Source organism: Zootoca vivipara, chromosome 4 (genome assembly GCF_965207765.1).
Source record: "Zootoca vivipara chromosome 4, rZooViv2.hap1.1, whole genome shotgun sequence".
NCBI lineage: Eukaryota > Metazoa > Chordata > Lepidosauria > Squamata > Lacertidae > Zootoca > Zootoca vivipara.
The window spans coordinates 71,575,050-71,594,055 of record NC_142587.1 but is presented as its reverse complement, the minus strand read 5'-3'; the positions used below and the strand labels follow the sequence as shown (position 1 = coordinate 71,594,055).

The following is a 19,006-nucleotide window of genomic DNA, read 5'->3' as shown; positions in this document are numbered from 1 at the left end:
TCACTGGAAATCCCCAAGGATAGCCAGATCCTTCTAGTCCAGCATCCTGTTCTCACAGTGGCCAGTCAGATATCTGTGGGAAAGCAGTGGGCAGGATTCAAGCACAAAAGCACTCTTCCACCACCCCACTCCTGTGGTTTCTGGCAACTAGTATTCAGGAGGACACTGCCTCCGACTGGAAGCAGTCATGGCTAGCAGCCTTCATGTTAAATGGTTCCAAAAGGCATACTGGAGCCTCAGATCAGAATGAATTCCTAAAGTTGCTGCTGCATTTTGTTATCTCAATCTGTTTCATAATAATTTGCACACCAAAGCTTCCTTAAGGTTGTGTCTCTGTAAATGTATTTCACTAAATCATGCTTCCTCTGGGAAAGGAAGTATATTAGCTATGAAAGAATTGTTAATCTGATCCTCAAAAGAGGGCTGTCTTGGGGCAATTCTTGTTTTATATGGTGATCAGACCTTTAAGCTTGCACTACATAAATTGCAAGTGTGCAATAATTGAAAATGGGACTTGCTTTATACTGCAAAATGACTATTCAGTAACCTTGTGTATATAGAGCAAGTTTTGTAGCCTGCAATGGTCTTTGAACCTCTGCATAGAGATTCTCTACCTGGTTCAACAAAAATACTAGACTGATGGGTGTATTCTAAGGAGATGTGTAAGAAGAAAACCCATGACACACAAATAGCTTGTCAAAGGGTGAACTGAGCGTTAGCAAGTCCTTTGTTTTATATGCCATACATATTTAAAATTTATGGATTAAAAAATATTCTCGACATAATCTTGGATTACTAGGACCTGTTCAAGAGCCTCTTTTTTGTAGGTGTCAGGATGGCCGAGCGGTCTAAGGCGCTGCGTTCAGGTCGCAGTCTCCCCTGGAGGCGTGGGTTCGAATCCCACTTCTGACAAACACATTTTCTTTGTTTCAGTCCTAATAACATGCAGCATTTCCTATGCAGTTCACCACGTAGTTTCTTTTTAAACCTGCGATGTGTTTTGTGACTAAAGAAAGATTACGTATTCGAAACAATATTTTCCTCCTGTATTGTTGTTGTTGCCATTTTTTAATGTAGTGTTCAGAGGTTGGAGGAAAGAGATACTTTTATTAAACTTTTCTGAACGATAAATTGCCAAGGCGGCGGCAGAGGGTCAGAAGCACAGAGCGGGGACCAAAGAGGTGCTCCCGGCCCCATTTCAGTAAGACATTGCGGGAGCAATGTCTAGTTGCTGCAGAAGGTGCTAGCAGAGTCTGAAGTCGATACGAGCCTGGGATTCTTAAAGGAACACGAGCCCTTTCAGATTATCCCCATTGCAATTTGCTTCATCTTTGATATGAGGACGAGGTGGACCGTGGAGGCATGTTTGATGGCCCCGGAGAAATGCAGGCACTTTGCACATGCTCAGATGCACAATATTTGCAGCGCACCATTGGTGTTGAGCCCTGCCACTTAGGTGTGAGTAAGCGAGCATTGAGTGAGGCAGTTAAGAGGAGTAGCTTGTGGGTTGGTTGGATTAATAGCGTGCGGCTTTCTCTGTTACACATCGAAAGCTGGCTTGAGCTTTGTGCTTTCTCTTTGAGCGCTTCCTTTTCTCGGGACAGGAACGCTATGCTCAATCTGAACGCCACAGAGCAAAAACCATAGATAGAATAATCATAAGATGATGCACCCCCTGTACCTCTTTAGGTGGGCGAAAAGCTTAAACTAGACGAATGAAAGGAACTCTTAAGGCACCGCTGGGATTCGAACCCAGGATCTCCTGTTTACTAGACAGGCGCTTTAACCAGCTAAGCCACGGCGCCTATTGTTGCATCATACCTTTATTGAGACCTCCCCTAAAGAATAATTCAACTACAGTACTGCAGTTCACAATGTAGGAACTGAATGTCTAAATGCCAGGATGGGAAAGTGCTGTTGTGCTCAGGTCCTGTTTGCTGTTTCCAAAAGGCACCTGGCTGGCCACTATGCGGATACTGGGTGGTCGTTGAACCGATCCAGCAGAGCTGCTCTTATATTCTTACGTTCCTCTTCCCTACTCATTCATTTTGTATTACTATTAGATTCTGAATGTGTGGGCAGATACTGCCTTATTTGTCACTTAGCAGACCTTAGTAAAAAAAAAAACATATGCTTAATAAATGTGGGTTTCTTTTGTTATTTTTATTTTGCACCCCCCCCCCAAAATCAATAACAGCATCTTGCTTTATTTAGCATGATAAATATTCCACCCACCCTCCCCTTTGTGGGGAACGTTCATAGGAGTCAGTCCAGGTAAAGCTCGATGAACTGCAACCCAATTTTCCTCTTCCACGATATGAGATATAGGAGATTTCAAGGAAAATCCACCCCCAGAACCCAACCCGGGATCCTTCCGAATAAGGAGCGAGTGGCTCCTACTTTTGCTTCAGGTCTTGCAGAATAAAAAAAAGATCATATACCTAAGGGGATATGATAAAATTGTGGAAATCGCGTCCCTCTTCAGCCGCCGAAAGGATAAACGTGTGCATTCCGCTTGTCACCTCTGATCCTTCCAGCTGAAGGTCCCCTCGCTTGCAGAAGCGGCAGTGAGCTGCCGAGAGGCGGAGGGAGCTCACCATTCATTCTTTGCAGAAAAACAAGCGCCGATTATTCCCCTGGGTTTCTGCTTTTCTACGCCGCTGCCTCTCCATGAGATTGGGCAGGCAACCGTCCCAATTTTCCGTTGCAATGAGAAAAATATGCGCGTTTTCAGAGTGCGGGCACAAGGGAAAATTCAATGCGTTGTATATTCTAGTCTTGGAGGAAAAGAAACTTCACACTAGCACTGAATTTCTGGAAGGGGCAAAATCTAAGCAGCTCTTTCAGCTATGGCCGGTTAGCTCAGTTGGTTAGAGCGTGGTGCTAATAACGCCAAGGTCGCGGGTTCGATCCCCGTACGGGCCAGCTACTTTTTCTTACTACTTTTCTCCCCTTGGGGCAAACATTAGTTTTACAGATACAATTGCTTTGTTTTTATATTTATTCATGGGAATTTCTCCATAGGCTTTACTTTGTTCTCCAGGACGGTCTCTGCCCTGCAGTTGCTTCTGCACAGTATAAATATAGTCTCTTTCTTCTGCATCATGTCTCCAATGCACTTTTTTAATGGTTTGCTTGTGCACCCCTGATTAATTGCGCTAGAGAGGCGGGAGAAAAGAGGACTCCTTGGCATCCTTTTCCTCTAGAAAGACGGGAAACATTTCTAAAGGGGGGGGGGGAGAAGCAGCAACTGAAAAAAAAAGTTGTTACTGTATTAGATTTCTATTCTGCTTTCTTAAGGCCCAGAAAACAAGGTGAAAACTTTTGCCGTGACTCGGATTCGAACCGAGGTTGCTGCGGCCACAACGCAGAGTACTAACCACTATACGATCACGGCGCGCCACCGCTGAGCTGGAAAATTCCTCATGAAAATGCTTACTTGAAAACGAATAGCAGTGAAAGGGGCAGTCATTAACATTCCATAGAAGGTTGTAATTAAATTGCTTAATACTGTTCATTAAGCAAAGCAAAAGCCTCCTTCTGATTCATTAACTACCCGCATTCCTCCTCTTTCTTCTTCTTTTTTTTTTGGTCTTGATCCTGTTAACCCTTGTATTCTGCATGCATTTACTCTATTAGGAAATATTTTTCTTCTGATGACAGGCTAGTTTTACTTCTGTAGAAGTATAAAGGTATTGGTTGGTTTCCCACACATATCTTACCTTTTTAGCCTAGATAGAAGCCCACACATTGTTCTGACATCTCCTGCCTCTTCCTTATTCAGGAAACGTAAAGAAAGAAACTAGATCGTAAGATTTAGTAAATATGTAGCATGTTGATGATGGGGAATATTTTAGTTTCCTCTCCACCCTTCCTGCAGTTGAATTAAGCCCCTGATATCATAGGGTAGCTTTCTTAAACCATAACTAATAAAAAGAGCCTAGTTGCATGGTATACAATTGTGTGGGGTGGGGTATACCGCTCCAGTTTTTATTGGAACGTTTGCTTTTTCCTATTTAAAAACACTTTTCAATGGACCTAGTCTAGTTTATATAGAAAATTTAACAGGTATCTTAAAATAGGAGGCATCTTTGCTGGGGGCAGAATGGGGGAGTGTTTTATTCTCTACTTAAAGCTTTATGTGTGTAGAATCTTTTTGGTGACACTCAGGAAACTGAGTAAAACAAAATCAAAGCCAGACAAGAATCACAACTCTTAAATATTAACAACTTCATATATGTATCTGAAGAAGTGTGCATGCACACGAAAGCTCATACCAAAGTAAAAACTTAGTTGGTCTTTAAGGTGCTACTGAAGGAATTTTTTTCATGTAGGGCATAACATTTAAGGCAATTGAGCCCTTTTTTTTACATTGAAAGCAACAGATATGAAGTCAGAATTCCCCCTCTAGAGCATAATACATGCTGCAAAACACACTCAGCTTGTTTTCTTAAAAGTTGTTCTCAATCAAATTACCTATAGCTGTGTACAGCAGTGTGTTTTCAAACTTTCACAGATCCTAAACGTTAATATAGAATCACCACTTAAGATGCATTTTGGATTAGTGGGTACATCTGCACCCACCCTCAGTGCAGAGATCTTATGGCAAATAAAAGCACTATTTGGTTTTGGTTTTGGTGTGTCTGCACCTTCAGCAATAAATGCCCATTGAAGTTACTGCTGCTGTTTGAGAAGGCAGTCAAATCCCAACTTGGGAGAAAGGCAGGATACAAATATATTAAATGCATAATTTTGAATATTGCTTAGGGTCATCCATGTGCCAGAAGCAAGAGTCAAAACTTATGCAGTGCATTTTCCAAACACTGGTCTGGTTCAAAATGCCACAAAAACTGAACTGTTAGCAGAGTGAAACTTAAGTTTTGCTTTTGAATACGGGGTACAATAGTGGGCAGCCTGATTGATAACTTTCAAAATATATATAATTACATATACATGATTTTATATAAACAACCAAGTTATATAGAACAAGTGTCCCATGAAGGATGCATGAGCAAATGAAGTTATCTGGGTGGTTCTCAAGTGTCTTGAGTTCTGAGATGTCCTAGAGGAGCTTCATTGGATGAGGGGTGGGAAGAATTACCCGCTCACAAGCCCAGGGAGGAACCCACCAGGCTGGCATGAGCCACACCCGAGGCCCAAGAACCATCAGATCAATGTGCATGCAAGACCACCCATGAGGAATCCAATCCTGGGAAGGTCCCCATCTTCACATTGCCTTTGTATTTTCTATAGAATAAACCACTTAAATTACTAACTACCTACTCATGACTTTTCATCACCTGTGTTGATTGCCAGAAAACATAGCTCCTTAAAGCCTAAAAGAAAAATGACCAGCACACAGATTTGTTTTGTAGCCTCAGCTGCTTTATTCAGTTTCACAAAAAAGTTCTGCTGCCAAACAGAACATTAAAAGTCAACAGCATTTTTGTAAGAGCACTAAATAAGTTATTAGGTTTTGTAGATTTGAAGGCTGTGCAGGAGGGAGAATGGAAGACATGGGAAAAATCAAGGGGGAAAATTCCCCTTTTAAACCAGGAGTTTTTAAATGATTGGGGTGGGGAGAAATCTTGGAAGAAATCGAAAACACTGTTGTGCAAATCTTTTTCTTGAGCAGTATTTCAAATAGTTACAGCCAACTAACACTAGTGCATTTTTTTTCTGATTCAAAAGGTAGCAACGTAAACAATCATAGCATTGCCTACTGCATTGGAGCACTTATCAAGCAACACGCTTAGCACATGATGCTGGGAACTTTCAAATGTTGTTAGAGGCAGAACATCATCAAGGATTAGGTCAAATCTATAAAACATAGCAGCCTTTGGAATTCCTCTGACTCCTCCAGCTTCTCCATTGCCGCAGATTCCTCCATTTTCTGCACTGGGTAAAAAAAACTGAGGAACATTTCAAGACACACACTCACACACAAACACGGAACTAACTTTTGCACAAAAGAGCTGATCCATTTTCTGAAACCCATAAAGCTCAGGGCAAATATCCCATGTATGTTTACTCTGAAGTGCCCCACTGAGTTGTAGCGGGTTTACTCCCAAGTGTATATACTATAACATGTTATAATATACTAGTGCATAGTGTAGTGCAGAATATACTACTGAAATTTTTAAATCCAGAGGGGAGTTTACTTGTGGCCCAACTCTCATCAGCCCTAGCCAGCATGGCCAACAGATCATGAATGTTACACCTCTGCTCCTAGGTTTCTAGTAAGGGAGACAACTGAATGCGTTGCCAAAAACAAACAAGCAAACAAACCACTTAAAATTCTAAGGAAGAGCACTCCGGCTCATTGACCAAAAATGTAATGTGACCTTCGCTATAATGCAAGCAGAAGAACATCATACCATAGGCATAGGGCCATTTCCTCACCTTGGTGTTTAAGAAAAGCCTTTCATGACAAGGTGCAGGTGCAGTAAACCTGAGATCAGACAATCCTTTCTTCATAAATCTGATGTGACAGAAGTATGTTTAGCTCGTTTTAAGACATCCTCAGCTGACATTCTTTTATTGCCACACATCCCTACAGTACATTCTACCAACCCAGACAGGATCAATTTGAATGAATTGAAGCTTTGGGAGCCTTTTGGGCTGAGATGTGGTATAAAAATAAGCTTTCTGCCTCACATGTCTACGGTTGTTTTCCAGGTGTCACTAGGCCCACTTTTAGGTTTGGAATGAATCACTTGCAAATGTTGTTAATACGAGACAGAACTGAAAATCGAAAGGTATGCATTCTATTCCGTGCAGCTTTTTCATTTTATTTACAAATGTGGGAAATACAAAGAGTGCACATCTTCTAAAATTGGTCCAAGCTGTCACTGCCCAACCCTATTCAGGGGCTCTTAGCCAAGCACCCCCAAACTTTGGCCCTCCAGATACAATTCCCATCATCCCTGACCACTGGTCCTGTTAGCTAGGGATCATGGGAGTTGTAGGCCAAAACATCTGGAGGGCCGCAGTTTGGGGGTGCCTGCTCTTAGCCATGCTTCTGGTCCTGTAGAAACTCCTCCCTTGGACTAGGTTAAGGCTTCTTGAGGGCAAATGTTGAAAAAATTCATCCAGCAAGTGAGAAATGTTACTTAGTCTGTGCATCTGCTGGGCAAATGTTGCACACTTGCACATGTTCAAATACGTGGGAACATAGGAAGCTGCCCGATACAACATCAGATCCTTAGTCAATATAACTCAGTATTGTACAACAATGACTGACAGAGGCTAGTCTCCAGAGTTTCACACACAAAAGGATTCCCTCTTCCCTACAGGAGAAACCAGGGATTGAACTTCTGGATGCAAAGGATCTGCTTCACTAGTGAGCTAAGGCCCTTTCCCAAACATAATGCATTGTACCTTTATATAAGGTAATTTATGCAGTATGGTTTGTGAACACATATTACAGGAACCTCAACTGGTTATCTAGTGACAGGAAACCACTGTGCAAATTTATTTTACAGTGTTCTCGTAGCAAAAATTTCCCCATCATATTACTCATTCAAGAAAATTATTGCAGATCAAAAGTACAAGCAACTCGCTTTAAAATACATGACTCCATAGGACACAAAGTGGATTTAAAGAGAAAGCAACTCTCAACTGCTGAAATGGGCTAAGATAGCCTATAAAAGAATCATGCCAATTAGGAGGGTAAATCAAGGGAGATTCCTGAAAAAACAGCTTTTGGTCTAAACCTTAGGAGCTGGTGCAGAGTTTTAGGGCAGTGTGTGCCGACCACATTTTGAGTGCGTCTCCCCTGGTCGTGCGTTATCATACCAGTACAAATGGTCAAGTGAGCCTCTCACCAAGAAACTGCTAATGGAGCAGCTTGTGGCTTTTAAAATGGATATTTACACATAACAAAATTGAAACACTATTTCTAAGGCACATGATAAGAGATTAAGTAGATAAAAAAAATTAACTGCCACACAATGGCAGTTTGATGAGCAAGCAGGCAGAAGTTTGTGTCGTCTTCATGGCTGGCTGTGTGCAGCCGACGCAGCTCGTCAGGGCACCCAGTCTTTTGGATGGCGCAAAACTTCTAGGATTTCAGCTTCCCTGGAATTCTCTGGAGGAGAATGCATGTATTCCCACCTGCACAAAATTTTAAAATTACAAACATACCGTACAATTACTTTCACCTGGCGAGCAGGATGCATGCTAGTCTAGACAGTACAGTTTCATATTTCTTTTGATATCTCAGAGTGGGACCCAATGGGTGTCTATGTGATTTTGATTCCCTAGAGAGGAGAGGGGGTGTCCACCAATCTTCCCCTTTCCCTGCAGCCTGTGGCACTCCACACGCACCCAATTCAGCTCCCAAGAGTTGGGGGACCCTCTAGAATAGCCAGGAAGACATGTGAGTAAAGCATTAAGAACTCCCTGAGAAAAGGTCTACCTGTATGTAAAGCAGGACCTTTGAATATCCTTCATCTCTTCCTCATACTACATCCAAACCACACTCCCTTATATAGTTGGTAGCAGCATCTCTCTCCAAAACAAGCAAATGTGCAGATGGGGGGACTTGGGGGGGGTGTCCTGTTGGCCACAGACCCAGGTGAGCACTCATCAGACCCTGCGGTAGTCAAGGGGAAGCAGAGCTTCTTGTACTGGCCAGCCACTTGGTGTGTTCTTCATTTAAGCATCAAATCCAGAGGAGCAGAACAAAACAGTAGCTGGGTACTTTCCAATGGAAAGGCAAGTTGTTTCTTATTGGTAGCAATATCCCCAGCCAGCCAGCTGAGTCCCCCAAAATTAAAAACCTGAGGAATTACTGAGTTCAGGTTCACAACATGGAAAAAGACCCAGCTAATGGCACTCCTTCACAGTTGCCCATTCACTAAGCACCCAGCAACAGCATCTATCTATCTATCCCCACCTCTCTCGGGTCTCTCCAGGGGGAAGTGTTCTTCTCACAGTGGCAAGGACATTCCCCACCTAGTGATGGCTTAGTGCACATGGAAATATTGATTCTGAGAAACCAATTACTGCTACTTATTGCACAAAGCTAGCTAGCACACATTTGGAGCTGGACCAGGCACTTTAAACTCACTGCTATGCAATCTTGTTTGCAATTAAAAAGCAACAAAACTTGTTAGTTTCCTATTAAGCAGTACCTGAAAAGGTCTGTTTAGAAGTTGTGATGATGCTCTTACCTGGCAGTGAGTGGCAAAGACATAAGAATGCTTTCAATCCTAGATCCTGGTGTTGCAAGTCCAAACTTAGTACCTCTGTCATAAACAAGATTGAATTCCACATACCTGTGGGAGAGCACAGGGGAGAAAGAGAGACTTTTGTCTGTTTCCTTAAACTGTGTCACTAATTCTGGCTTTGCTAATTACAAGTAAAGGAAAGCAGCTCTGTAGGGAATTCTACTCCAATACCTGGCCAGGGAAATCCTGCATAAACGCCCTGGTCTTCATGATTTTACTAAACACTTTCCACATATTTTCAGGTCAAACTTCATTAGCCGCTAAAAAGAAAAAGTAACCCAGAGTCCAAGGATCTTAAGCTGAATTCTGAAAGTCGATGCTTGCAGAGAAACTTGGAACAAATCCAGCCATGCACATAGGTTAGCAACATTGCTAGTAAAAGAATTGCTCAATTGCTTGGCTCAGAAACAAAAGAACACCAGTTTGAGAATTCAGCATTTGTGCAACAATCAATGCTCAGTATTGGAAACACAGAAAAGCTTTTATTTTTGCAAGAAAGAGGAAGACGAGCTTCCAAATAAGCTGTCTGAATGGAGTGTCAAATGAACATTCGCTTACAAGTCCAGTCACAGTAGACTGAAAATTACATTCGAGTCCAAGCCATAATTTTGCCATGAACCAACCACAGCAGCCTTCTCAGCTCTACAGCAGCATCCTGATCCCATACGCAAATCCCCTCCCAGGGCCACAATCTCAACTGGTCTCCTGCCATCTTCTCTAGTAGAGTATAAGCCATTGTCTTTGAAGCAGGACAGAAAACAAATGTTATTAACATTTTAAAAGTTGGAAACGACAAGTTTTTAGTGTGTCTCAAATTAAAGGAGAGAGCGGTTGGAAGCCAAACAAAAACACCAAGGTTCAAAAGCCAAGAGAGACAAACAGAAACTCGCAGTGGTGGGATAGTGAACTATCAGTGATGGCCATGAGTTGAGACAAAAATGCCAGAACACACTACCATAGCGAAGAACAGGAAGATGGAACTTTTGACCTTCTACGTAGGCAATTTTAACTTGTAACATTGCAACCCAATCCTACTCCTGCTTTCAGCAATGTTTTGTTTCAGCTCTAGTAATACAATGAGTCTGACCAAACTGCGGGAGGCAGTGGAAGACAGGAGTGCCTGGCGTGCTCTGGTCCATGGGGTCACGAAGAGTCGGACATGACTAAATGACTAAACAATACAATGAGAAAACCAATGTCAGAAACTGGGATAGAAAAGCTAGGAGCCAAAATGGCTTCTGGGACCTGGGTTGTGGGCACCAAAACAGAATGTCTAGTCGCCACTTATTGGGGGTGGTGGTGGTTAGCAATACTTTTTATTTATTATTTTGATAAGCATGCATTAATATGCAATTCACATGAGTGACACATTGTCAATATCACATTTTTAGAAGAAATTGTTAATACATGTTTAATTTGGTGTTTACAATAAAAAATATTGGTACCATACTCAAGTCAACACAGTCTACTCTCTATTGTTAAACTCCTTATAGGATACAACCAGAGGCATGTTGACTGCAATTTCAAAATCTGCACAGCAGAGAACTCTCTATCTTAAAGACCAGTCACAATGAATGGGGAAAGGAGGGGTTATAATGGTCAGCTTGTCACTCCTTATCTTAGAGCAAGGAAAAACAGAACTCAGCTACCCTAATCCCAGCCTCTACATGGTTTATCAGAAGACACGAAGCAGCCCCTGTGCTTTTTCCCTTCAAGCAACGCCTTGATCTCACAAAACCAGAACCATGCTCCAAGGCTGTCTTTAGAATCGAAAGATAATCAGACATTGTCAGCACTTGGAATTTCAAATGATGCAACAAGATTGTTCATAAACTGTCATTAGTTGGTGGATACAAGTAATATAGTTCAGTTTCAGTTGGCGGGGACGTATTTATCTTGCCAACAGGGAAACAAATTCAGTGTCTTCAAATTAAGTTCTCACAACTCAACAGGCTGGCAGTTAGAAGCCCGGTAGAGCTTCGGACGATGAAGAAATTAGAATAGCACTGACTTAGGACAAAGACACGAAGAAGGTTCTTGGTTACTTCAAATGTATTAAATTGACATTTTATGAAAAAGGGGCAAAAAGGTTTTGGATTAGCCATCTTGCTGATCACCTGACGAGCAAAACAGCACCCCTTCCCCATGGTTTGAAGCCTTCCAAAGCTCACCTCCCTCTGCGGATCTGCTGCCACAATTTTTCCTCTGGTGAGAATTTGTCATGGCAGTGCTTCTTCACAATGGGAACATAGCAAGGCACAATGGCTTTGGCACAACTCTGCACAAACTGAAAGACTTCTTCTTTTGAAGGAGAGTCCAGGTCATCAAAAAATATGCCTCCAATCCCTCGTCGTTCTCCTCGGTGCTTGATATAAAAATAATCATCACACCTACAACCATGAATGTTAGGCACATAAAAAATTGGTTATATCGGCAGATTTTGAAATACACCACTATATACAGCCCCGGGGGGGGGGGACACAGGTGCATAACCCCCACCTTTAGCAGGAGAGTAGGGGGAGGGAGGGAAGAGAAGAGAGTTGACTCTCTCTGGTCCCATTCTGTCAACAGTACAGACATTGGCTGAGCAGCCCTGTTTAAGGAAGTTTTTATTGTCTGATATTTAACTGTGTTTTTAATATTCTGTTGGGAGCCGCCCAGTGGCTGGGGAAACCAAGCCAAATGGGTGGGGTATAAATAAATTATTATTATTATTATTATTATTATTATTATTATTATTATTATTATTCACAGATAGAGGGCATCTTTAAAACTATAGGGCAAAAAGCTCCCATATGTTTTCTGATAATTTCTTCCTTCCTCAAGGAAAATTTGATTAGGGCTTTCTACATACCATTTCTTAAACTTGGGGTACAGCTCTGGATTATGCCGATCACAGGCTTCCTTCAGGGTTTTGTGGAAATGAACAGCGTCATCTTTGTCCAAGTAAGTTGGAGTGAGGTCTGTTCCACCACCAAACCACCACTGTGTCGTACCTAAGGGCAAAAAAGACCCCAAACAACTACATAATTATTTTACCCATAAGAAAGTTATTAGATACATTTGAGCTGTTTCCAACGCTCCATGACCTGAACTCCACTTATGCAATGGGAGTTCCCCTTCCTCCCCTCCCCGCCATGCGCACAAAATCTGCTCTGGAGGGTCCTGCAACCGCTTAGAGCTGATTTTGAGGGTGTACAGGAGGCTGTAACAGATAGGGATGTTCTGCAAGTGGAAGTCTCTAGCCCATCACTTTTTTACATTTACTCTTGTAATATATGAATAATCACATGCATTTACTTACTGACTCGTCTGTAATGCACACACACAAAAAATATATCGCCAACTTAAGGCAACTGCCTGCCAATACATCCAAGGAAAAATTTGAGGGGTAGTAAAGAAAATTGATTACAAGGCACTTATTTTAACTTCTGCACTCTCCCAGGCCCTCCAGATGTTTTGGCCTACAACTCCCATGATCCCTAGCTAACAGGACCAGTGGTCAGAGATGATGGGAATTGTAGTCCAAAACACCTGGAGGGCCGAAGTTTGGGGATGCCTGGATTAGAGAAATTCATTTTAAAAAGTAAAAAAACCAAAATCATATATAAAAGGCAGGTTGACACTACTGTCCCTTGGTTACAGATTACATAACATCCTGCAAAACTAGGGATTAAAGCATCTGAAATGCTTCCTAAAATAGTTGTGGAAAACTGAAGAGACCATTGGAAAGAAAAATGCTCAGATAGTTTTAGGATGTCAAGACAAGCAGATGCCACACTGCCTAGGTTAATCAGTAATCCTGTTCCTTGAGAAAGCCATCCCATTGGGAATAAAGGAGATAAATTTGCTACCTACATCTTCTGAAGTTTTAAGTTCTTTTCTCCCTCCTACTGACTTCTCTAATAGGTCATGGCTGTAGAGATCTGTTATACATGCCACAGATCATCTTGTTTAGACAAGCAGAAGTTAAGGAGGGCAATTCTCAATCCCTTGCTGTAGCATAAGAATTCTCCCTTCTGAAGTTGGGCTGCATTATTTTTTCACTCACATACAATTCAGACACTCCTGGTTCATTACTGATCTTACCATCGGCCTCCTCAATTTCAAAGTATCTGTAGTTGAAGTGTATGGTGGGAACGTGAGGGTTCTTTGGATGAATAACGGAGCTGACTCCCATAGCACAAAAAGGCAGTTTTCCTATAAGGCAAAATAAAGGAAGTGTGTGCCAACAATGAAAACATTATCCAGCTCTGAGAACAAAACAATTTTTTTCTAACCGTGCTTCCAATTCTGCATGGTGCATCCCAGAAGCAATGTACATGAACCCACAACTTTTTAGTTTGTTTGTTTCTTGCTGAGGTGACACTGGAGCTCTTATATACCTATGGCAGAGCCTGAGCCTTGCATCCTGCCCTGTATGCAGCCTGAAGCCTGCCTTGCTTTGCTCCCACCCAGAGCCTGGCCTTTGGCAGATCCAGATTTCCAAAGCAACCTGCCTTACCACTTTTGCCCTTCAGGGTTTTCCCTCTGCTTCTCATCTGTTGAGCTGCTTCTTCAGAAAGGTGTCCAAAAACAACAGACACATTAACTCCGGCCTTCTCAAAGACTTCTCCATTCTGCAGTACGCAGCTGATGCCTCCCCCACCTGTTAAAACAAGAAGCAAGGTTTCATTTCATTGAAATTAGTGTACGCCATTTGTAAAGACACCTGTTCATATAGTTATCCAAACCTAGGCAATTTGGTAACTTGGCTCTTCAGAATAGGAAAAGGCAGCACTCAAACTACAGAGGAGGGGCCTGGTGGGACTTGACACTTTTACACTTTGTTGATGATTTTGCTAAAACTGGTGGCAGCCAGAAGGATGTTAAGTTAAATTGATGTTAAAGTCTTCCTTTCATCCATGCCCCTCAATAATTTGAGCAGCGGGATAAACTGTGCAAGGATAAAACTTTCAATAATTATCTTGAGGCATGAAAAATTCACAGAAGTATTATTTCAATTAAACTTCAATCAAGTTGGGATGCATTACCACTTCATGGAGAGATGGCTACTAAATGACCTGAAGCTTGTAAGGAACCATCGCCGACCATGTTTGCAGGTCATAATATGCAAGATGGCCAGCATATTATGGTTTCAGAAATAAGAAGCATGCTCATGCCCAGTCAGATTATTCCTTTTTCACCCTGCCCCAAGCACAAGGAGGAGAAACAACCCAGGAAGTCATCATTAAGGGTGGCTTTCTACACTGCCCAAAACAAGGAGAATTCTGGTCTGCTGCCTCCTAACAAACCAGCATTTAAAAGCCAACAACAAACTATGGTTTAAGTCTGGTTTGCTAAAGAGCAACAAACCTGGGTTTGGGCATCACAGGAAGTCAAGCTTAATTTCAGCTTCCTGGCTTGCACGAAGGAAGAGTGAAACAGGAGTAATTGGGCAGTGGCTTCCAGTATGCTGCTGGTTCCCAATGTAAGCCAGCAACCTTGGCTTATTGTGATGTGTGAACAAAACTACAATCTGTTACTAAGCAGAACTATAGTCACAACTACGGTACCTTCCACCTTATTAAGCAGAAAGAAAAGCAACCAATTAATTTTTTCTTAATTTTTTCAAAAAAAGTGATATTTTTATAAAGCTTCCTCTCAAAAATGATGTGCATTAGGACAAAAAGTAGATGTGATAGTTTTTTTCTGGTTTTAAAGATGCAGTGTTCTCTAATATTTGTAAAGAGCAGATAGGACCTCAGTGGGACCCTCCTTTCTTATCTGCTTCACTCCACACACCCTGCATGCCACACTGGCCTGTCATATAAAACCCTCCCTTGAAATCAGTCACGCTCATCTGCAAAAGTCAACTGCCCATTAAACAAAAATCATTTAAGGAAATTTTGTCTCTAAAAATGGTCTAGTTCAATTGTGTAACTTTGACTTTCACAACTCTTCTGCTTCTGTTAGATAACATTTTGTTCCTGGCCTGGCGATTCACTCCAGAAGCAAATGTGATTAACAGGAGAAAACTGAGAGACATATATTAACAGCCCCTGAAGCCCTGGGCACAAAGTCACAAACAAACTATTCAAAGTCTAAAGGTACTTTCATATTAAAAATTCTAAGATTACGGTTTTTAAAACTCCAATTATCAATCTAAGGCACTCACTTTCCAGATATCTACCTATCTTCCCTAAAGGACTCTCCTCTCATAAAGAGAATTGTATGAACATACAGTCCAGATCCCATACACAAAAGATGGACTAAAAAAGTGCCAAATATAAGATATTCTAAGCTTCCCACCCTTTCCAATCTGCAACTTCCTTATGTTAGGCATTTTCACTGTAGAGTATGCACACAAAGACCACACTCTCTTATGCTCCAAAATAAGCTACTATGTCCTAGTTTGATAGCTATAAACACGAATGGGTTCAAATTCACCCATAAACACAGTGATAGGAGTATGTGTGTCTTCAATCACCAAAATTGCGACGGATCCACTGAAAGGTATAAAAAAGTAATTAATCCTCACTTTGAAAACTTCCTGCTATAGCACACTACTACTGTATAGCGGTGTCAAAACACACAGCCACACGTGACATTGCAGCAGCACCCCCAATTACACACATATATACAGGCACCCCTAAAACTCACAGGAGCATACTTAGGAGCATGTAACACAGGTTACATATCCTTCACCTTTGCACTAGTTGATCGCAATCACATTCCAAGCCACCAGCTCTTTGGGTGAAGAAGGGAGTCTAATTCAAACTAGCTATTCTGGCTTTGTTTTGAAATGTGTTGCTCAAGCAGTATTTGCAATCCTGTACACACTTATGGTGAGGTAACCTTTCCGTCCCCCAATGTGGTTGACCACCTTACAGCAGAACCAAGTCCCTTGAGTACAGTGGTGGCTATTCTGCATCAATTAGGCTGCAAACCTAATCCTGCTTACTTAAGGAGAAACCCCCCACTGAATTAAGCAGGGCTTATTTTCTGTGTAGAGGTGGTCAGAACTGACTGCCTTTAAGGAGAGGGTGCTTTGCTGTGATGCTTTTATCCTAGTTACAGGTAGGTAGCTGTGTTGGTATGACGTAGTCAAAACAAAATTTAAAAAAATCCTTCCAGTAGCACCTTAGAGACCAACTAAGTTTGTCATAGGTATGAGCTTTCGTGTGCATGCACACTTCTTCAGATAGGCTTTTACCCTAGATGATGTTACTGAGATCCCTGCATGGCAGGGGGTTGAACTCTGCGATTTCAGCGATCCGTTTAATAGATCATATAAATTCTAGCGGTGTTTTTTTTAAATTGTTATTACGTTCTACGCTTTTTTGGTTCAAGCCAGCTTGAGAGCCCTTGCGGGGGGGGGGGAGAGTCAATGACAACAATAATTCCGGGAGCCCGAAGTGCACGTGTAGGACGTGCACGACCGTGCGTGTGCTCGGCACCCCCCTCCGGAACTTGGGTCACCTTCCTTCCTCTCCCAGCGGTCCACGGTGAACTGGGCGCCGCGGTCGACCTGGGCCAGGGCGCTGCACACCTGGCTCTGCGTCTCCATGATGAGCAGCTCCATGCGGCTCCGCATGGCCCCGCGACGGTCGCGCAGCTCGCCCAGCCCGCTCACCGGCGGCGCCATGAAACGCTCGCAGCGCAGCGCCAGCTCGTCGTCGTCCTCCGCCTCCCGGCCGCCGCCGCCACCACCGGCCAGCTGCTCCCGCCGCAGCTGCTGCTCCATCTCGGCCCGCCGGGCCAGCCCCAGCCCGGCCAGCGCCGCCGCCGCCGCCGCGCCCCAGCCGAGTCTCTCAGCCCAGCGGGAAGCTCCCGGCGGCGACCCGCAGCCGCCTGCCCAGAAGCTCCTCCTGCAGCAGCAGCGCGACCCGGCGCCCAGCGACATGCCCCGGGCGCCCGCGGCGCAAACCCCGCGCACCAGCAGCGACATGGCGAGCAAGCGCGGACCTCGGCGACCCACTGCTTCTCACCGCCGGCCCGGACGATGAGGAAGCGGCGCACACGCCCCCTCGCCTCAGGCAGCAGTGGGAAGGGGCGGGGAAAACAAACGAACAATCCGGAGCAAAGGCTCCTGGGGAACGTAGTTCGGCGTTCCGTTGTGTGCGTCGCCGCCGGGAGGCAGTCAGACTACAACTCCCAAGCAAGCTCCGGAATGGGCGTCCGAGCGGGGAAGCCCCTGCTTTGCGTAACGCGGCGGGCAGGGCTGGGCAGCACGTAGCACGAGAGGGAGTTGGCGCGGGCGCTGAGCAAACTGAAGTAAGCCGCCCTGTGATCTTTGGAGGAAGTGCGGCATAGAAGTTCAATAAATAATAAAAAAAACGCACCCGCAGCCCTGTGTCCCGTTTCTCTTAACGTGAGAGCGTCGAATCATGGTTCAGTCCTACATGATCATGGTGTCTCCCCTGCCAGGTTGGGACGTCTATTTGGTTTAAGACAAAGTGACCGTAAATAAGGATTTCTTGAATCATATAATTAGAAAAGCCTTATATAAAGTATGGGTAAATTACCGGTGGCTACTGGAACCAAAGATTCCCTGGTGGGTGTCCCCACCAGAGGTATTAGCGGTTAAAAAAAATGGAAAAGAATTGGCCAACATATCAACAACTATTAATAAAAGAACATGGCGTCTTAAAATTAAAACCATATGATGAGATTAAAGATTATTGTAATAGCTGGCTACAATTTCATCAAATAGTCCACCTGTTTAATGAAGACAACAGCACAAAAGGTTTTGAACATAAAACTTCCAAACTGCAAAGCAAATTACTGCAGCCAAATAAAAATATAGTATCGAAAATGTATAATTTACTCCTTGAGTGGGAATTGAAAGATGAAGTAATAAAAGAAACAATGATAGAGTGGTCACAAGATTTGGGCAAGACAATACACTTAGACAGGTGGGAAAAATTGTGGAGTGTGGATATAAATTTTACAGCCTGTTATGTGATAAGAGAAAATATAATGAAAATCGTTGGTACCTTACCCCAGTGAAATTGGCTAATATTTATTAAAAAATATGCAAACCTTTGTTGGAGATGTAAAGTAGAGGTGGGAACAATGTATCATATGTGGTGGTGGGGGGTGCAAGGTGATTAAACAATTCTGGACTAAGATACATGAATAGCTGAAAAGAATATTTAAGAGCACAATTCTTAAGAAGCCAGAAGCATATCTGATGGACTTAATAACTAATGATATTCCCAAAGACAAAAAGAACATATTCCTCTACGGCACAGCAGCAGCGAGACTACTACCGGTAGTGGGAAAAATAGGAAAAATACCAGAAATATCAGAATGGAGAACCAAGATTTGTGAATTTATGGCAATGGCAAAATGAATGGCTTCAATTAGAGGCAGCTCCAAACAAAAAGTTAAGAGAGAGTGGGAGTGTGTAGAGACATATATGGAAAAATATGGAAATGGAAACAAATTTTAATATAAATATAAAAGGAAATACTCGCAAGGATACAAGATAATAGTACAAAGGATAGAATCATTAAGTACAAACAATTGTTAACACAGCAAGGAACAATAATATAAATACCAATAAGATCGCATATGGGTGAGGGTAAGTTGGGAGGGAGGGAAGTAGAAGGTGGTATCTGAAAAATTACGGTATTAAGAACGTGATATAAAAGCGAAATGATATATGTAATTGGAAACATGTTGATAGATTGTGGCTGTAAGTTTTTTTTATTTTCAAATAAAAATGAATAAAAAAGAGAGGTTCAGTCCTAACCACTCGTGGAGTAAACCCAGATGAAGAAATTCTT

At 42.8% G+C, this 19,006-nt stretch overlaps 1 protein-coding gene and 4 non-coding genes across 6 annotated transcripts; 2 read left to right on the top strand and 3 right to left on the bottom strand.

Moving 5' to 3' along the window:
* Positions 1-829: 829 nt before the first annotated feature.
* On the top strand, positions 830-912 carry TRNAL-CAG (transfer RNA leucine (anticodon CAG)). Its single transcript has one exon. It is a non-coding gene; the product is annotated as a tRNA-Leu (tRNA).
* Positions 913-1,731: 819 nt separating this feature from the next.
* TRNAT-AGU (transfer RNA threonine (anticodon AGU)) lies at positions 1,732-1,805 on the bottom strand. The gene has a single exon. It is a non-coding gene; the product is annotated as a tRNA-Thr (tRNA).
* Positions 1,806-2,851: 1,046 nt separating this feature from the next.
* TRNAI-AAU (transfer RNA isoleucine (anticodon AAU)) lies at positions 2,852-2,925 on the top strand. Its single transcript has one exon. It is a non-coding gene; the product is annotated as a tRNA-Ile (tRNA).
* Positions 2,926-3,325: 400 nt separating this feature from the next.
* Positions 3,326-3,397, bottom strand: TRNAH-GUG (transfer RNA histidin (anticodon GUG)). Its single transcript has one exon. It is a non-coding gene; the product is annotated as a tRNA-His (tRNA).
* Positions 3,398-5,363: 1,966 nt separating this feature from the next.
* On the bottom strand, positions 5,364-17,250 carry CPOX (coproporphyrinogen oxidase). Of its 2 annotated transcripts, XM_035115455.3 has the most exons (7): positions 16,695-17,244; positions 13,738-13,881; positions 13,323-13,433; positions 12,088-12,229; positions 11,405-11,623; positions 9,177-9,281; positions 5,364-8,115 (listed from the first exon to the last, which is right to left on the bottom strand). In XM_035115455.3, the coding sequence occupies exons 1-7, from the start codon at positions 17,161-17,163 to the stop codon at positions 8,028-8,030; spliced, it is 1,278 nt and encodes a 425-aa protein (XP_034971346.3). In that variant the 5' UTR covers positions 17,164-17,244; the 3' UTR covers positions 5,364-8,027. The 2 variants fall into 2 exon arrangements, with proteins under 2 accessions (XP_034971346.3, XP_088524317.1); XM_088668191.1 differs by lacking the exon at positions 11,405-11,623 and having other exon boundaries at positions 16,695-17,250.
* Between the last annotated feature and the right edge of the window lie 1,756 nt (positions 17,251-19,006).

Excerpts from the sequence above, each read along its gene's own strand:
- CPOX (XM_035115455.3), bottom strand. The coding sequence starts at position 17,163 with ATGTCGCTGCTGGTGCGCGGGGTTTGCGCCGCGGGCGCCCGGGGCATG. Across the intron at positions 13,434-13,737 it reads AACCCTGAAGGGCAAAAGTG|GAAAACTGCCTTTTTGTGCT; the intron begins GTAAGGCAGGTT and ends TTTGCCTTATAG. Across the intron at positions 12,230-13,322 it reads TGAAATTGAGGAGGCCGATG|GTACGACACAGTGGTGGTTT; the intron begins GTAAGATCAGTA and ends TTTTGCCCTTAG.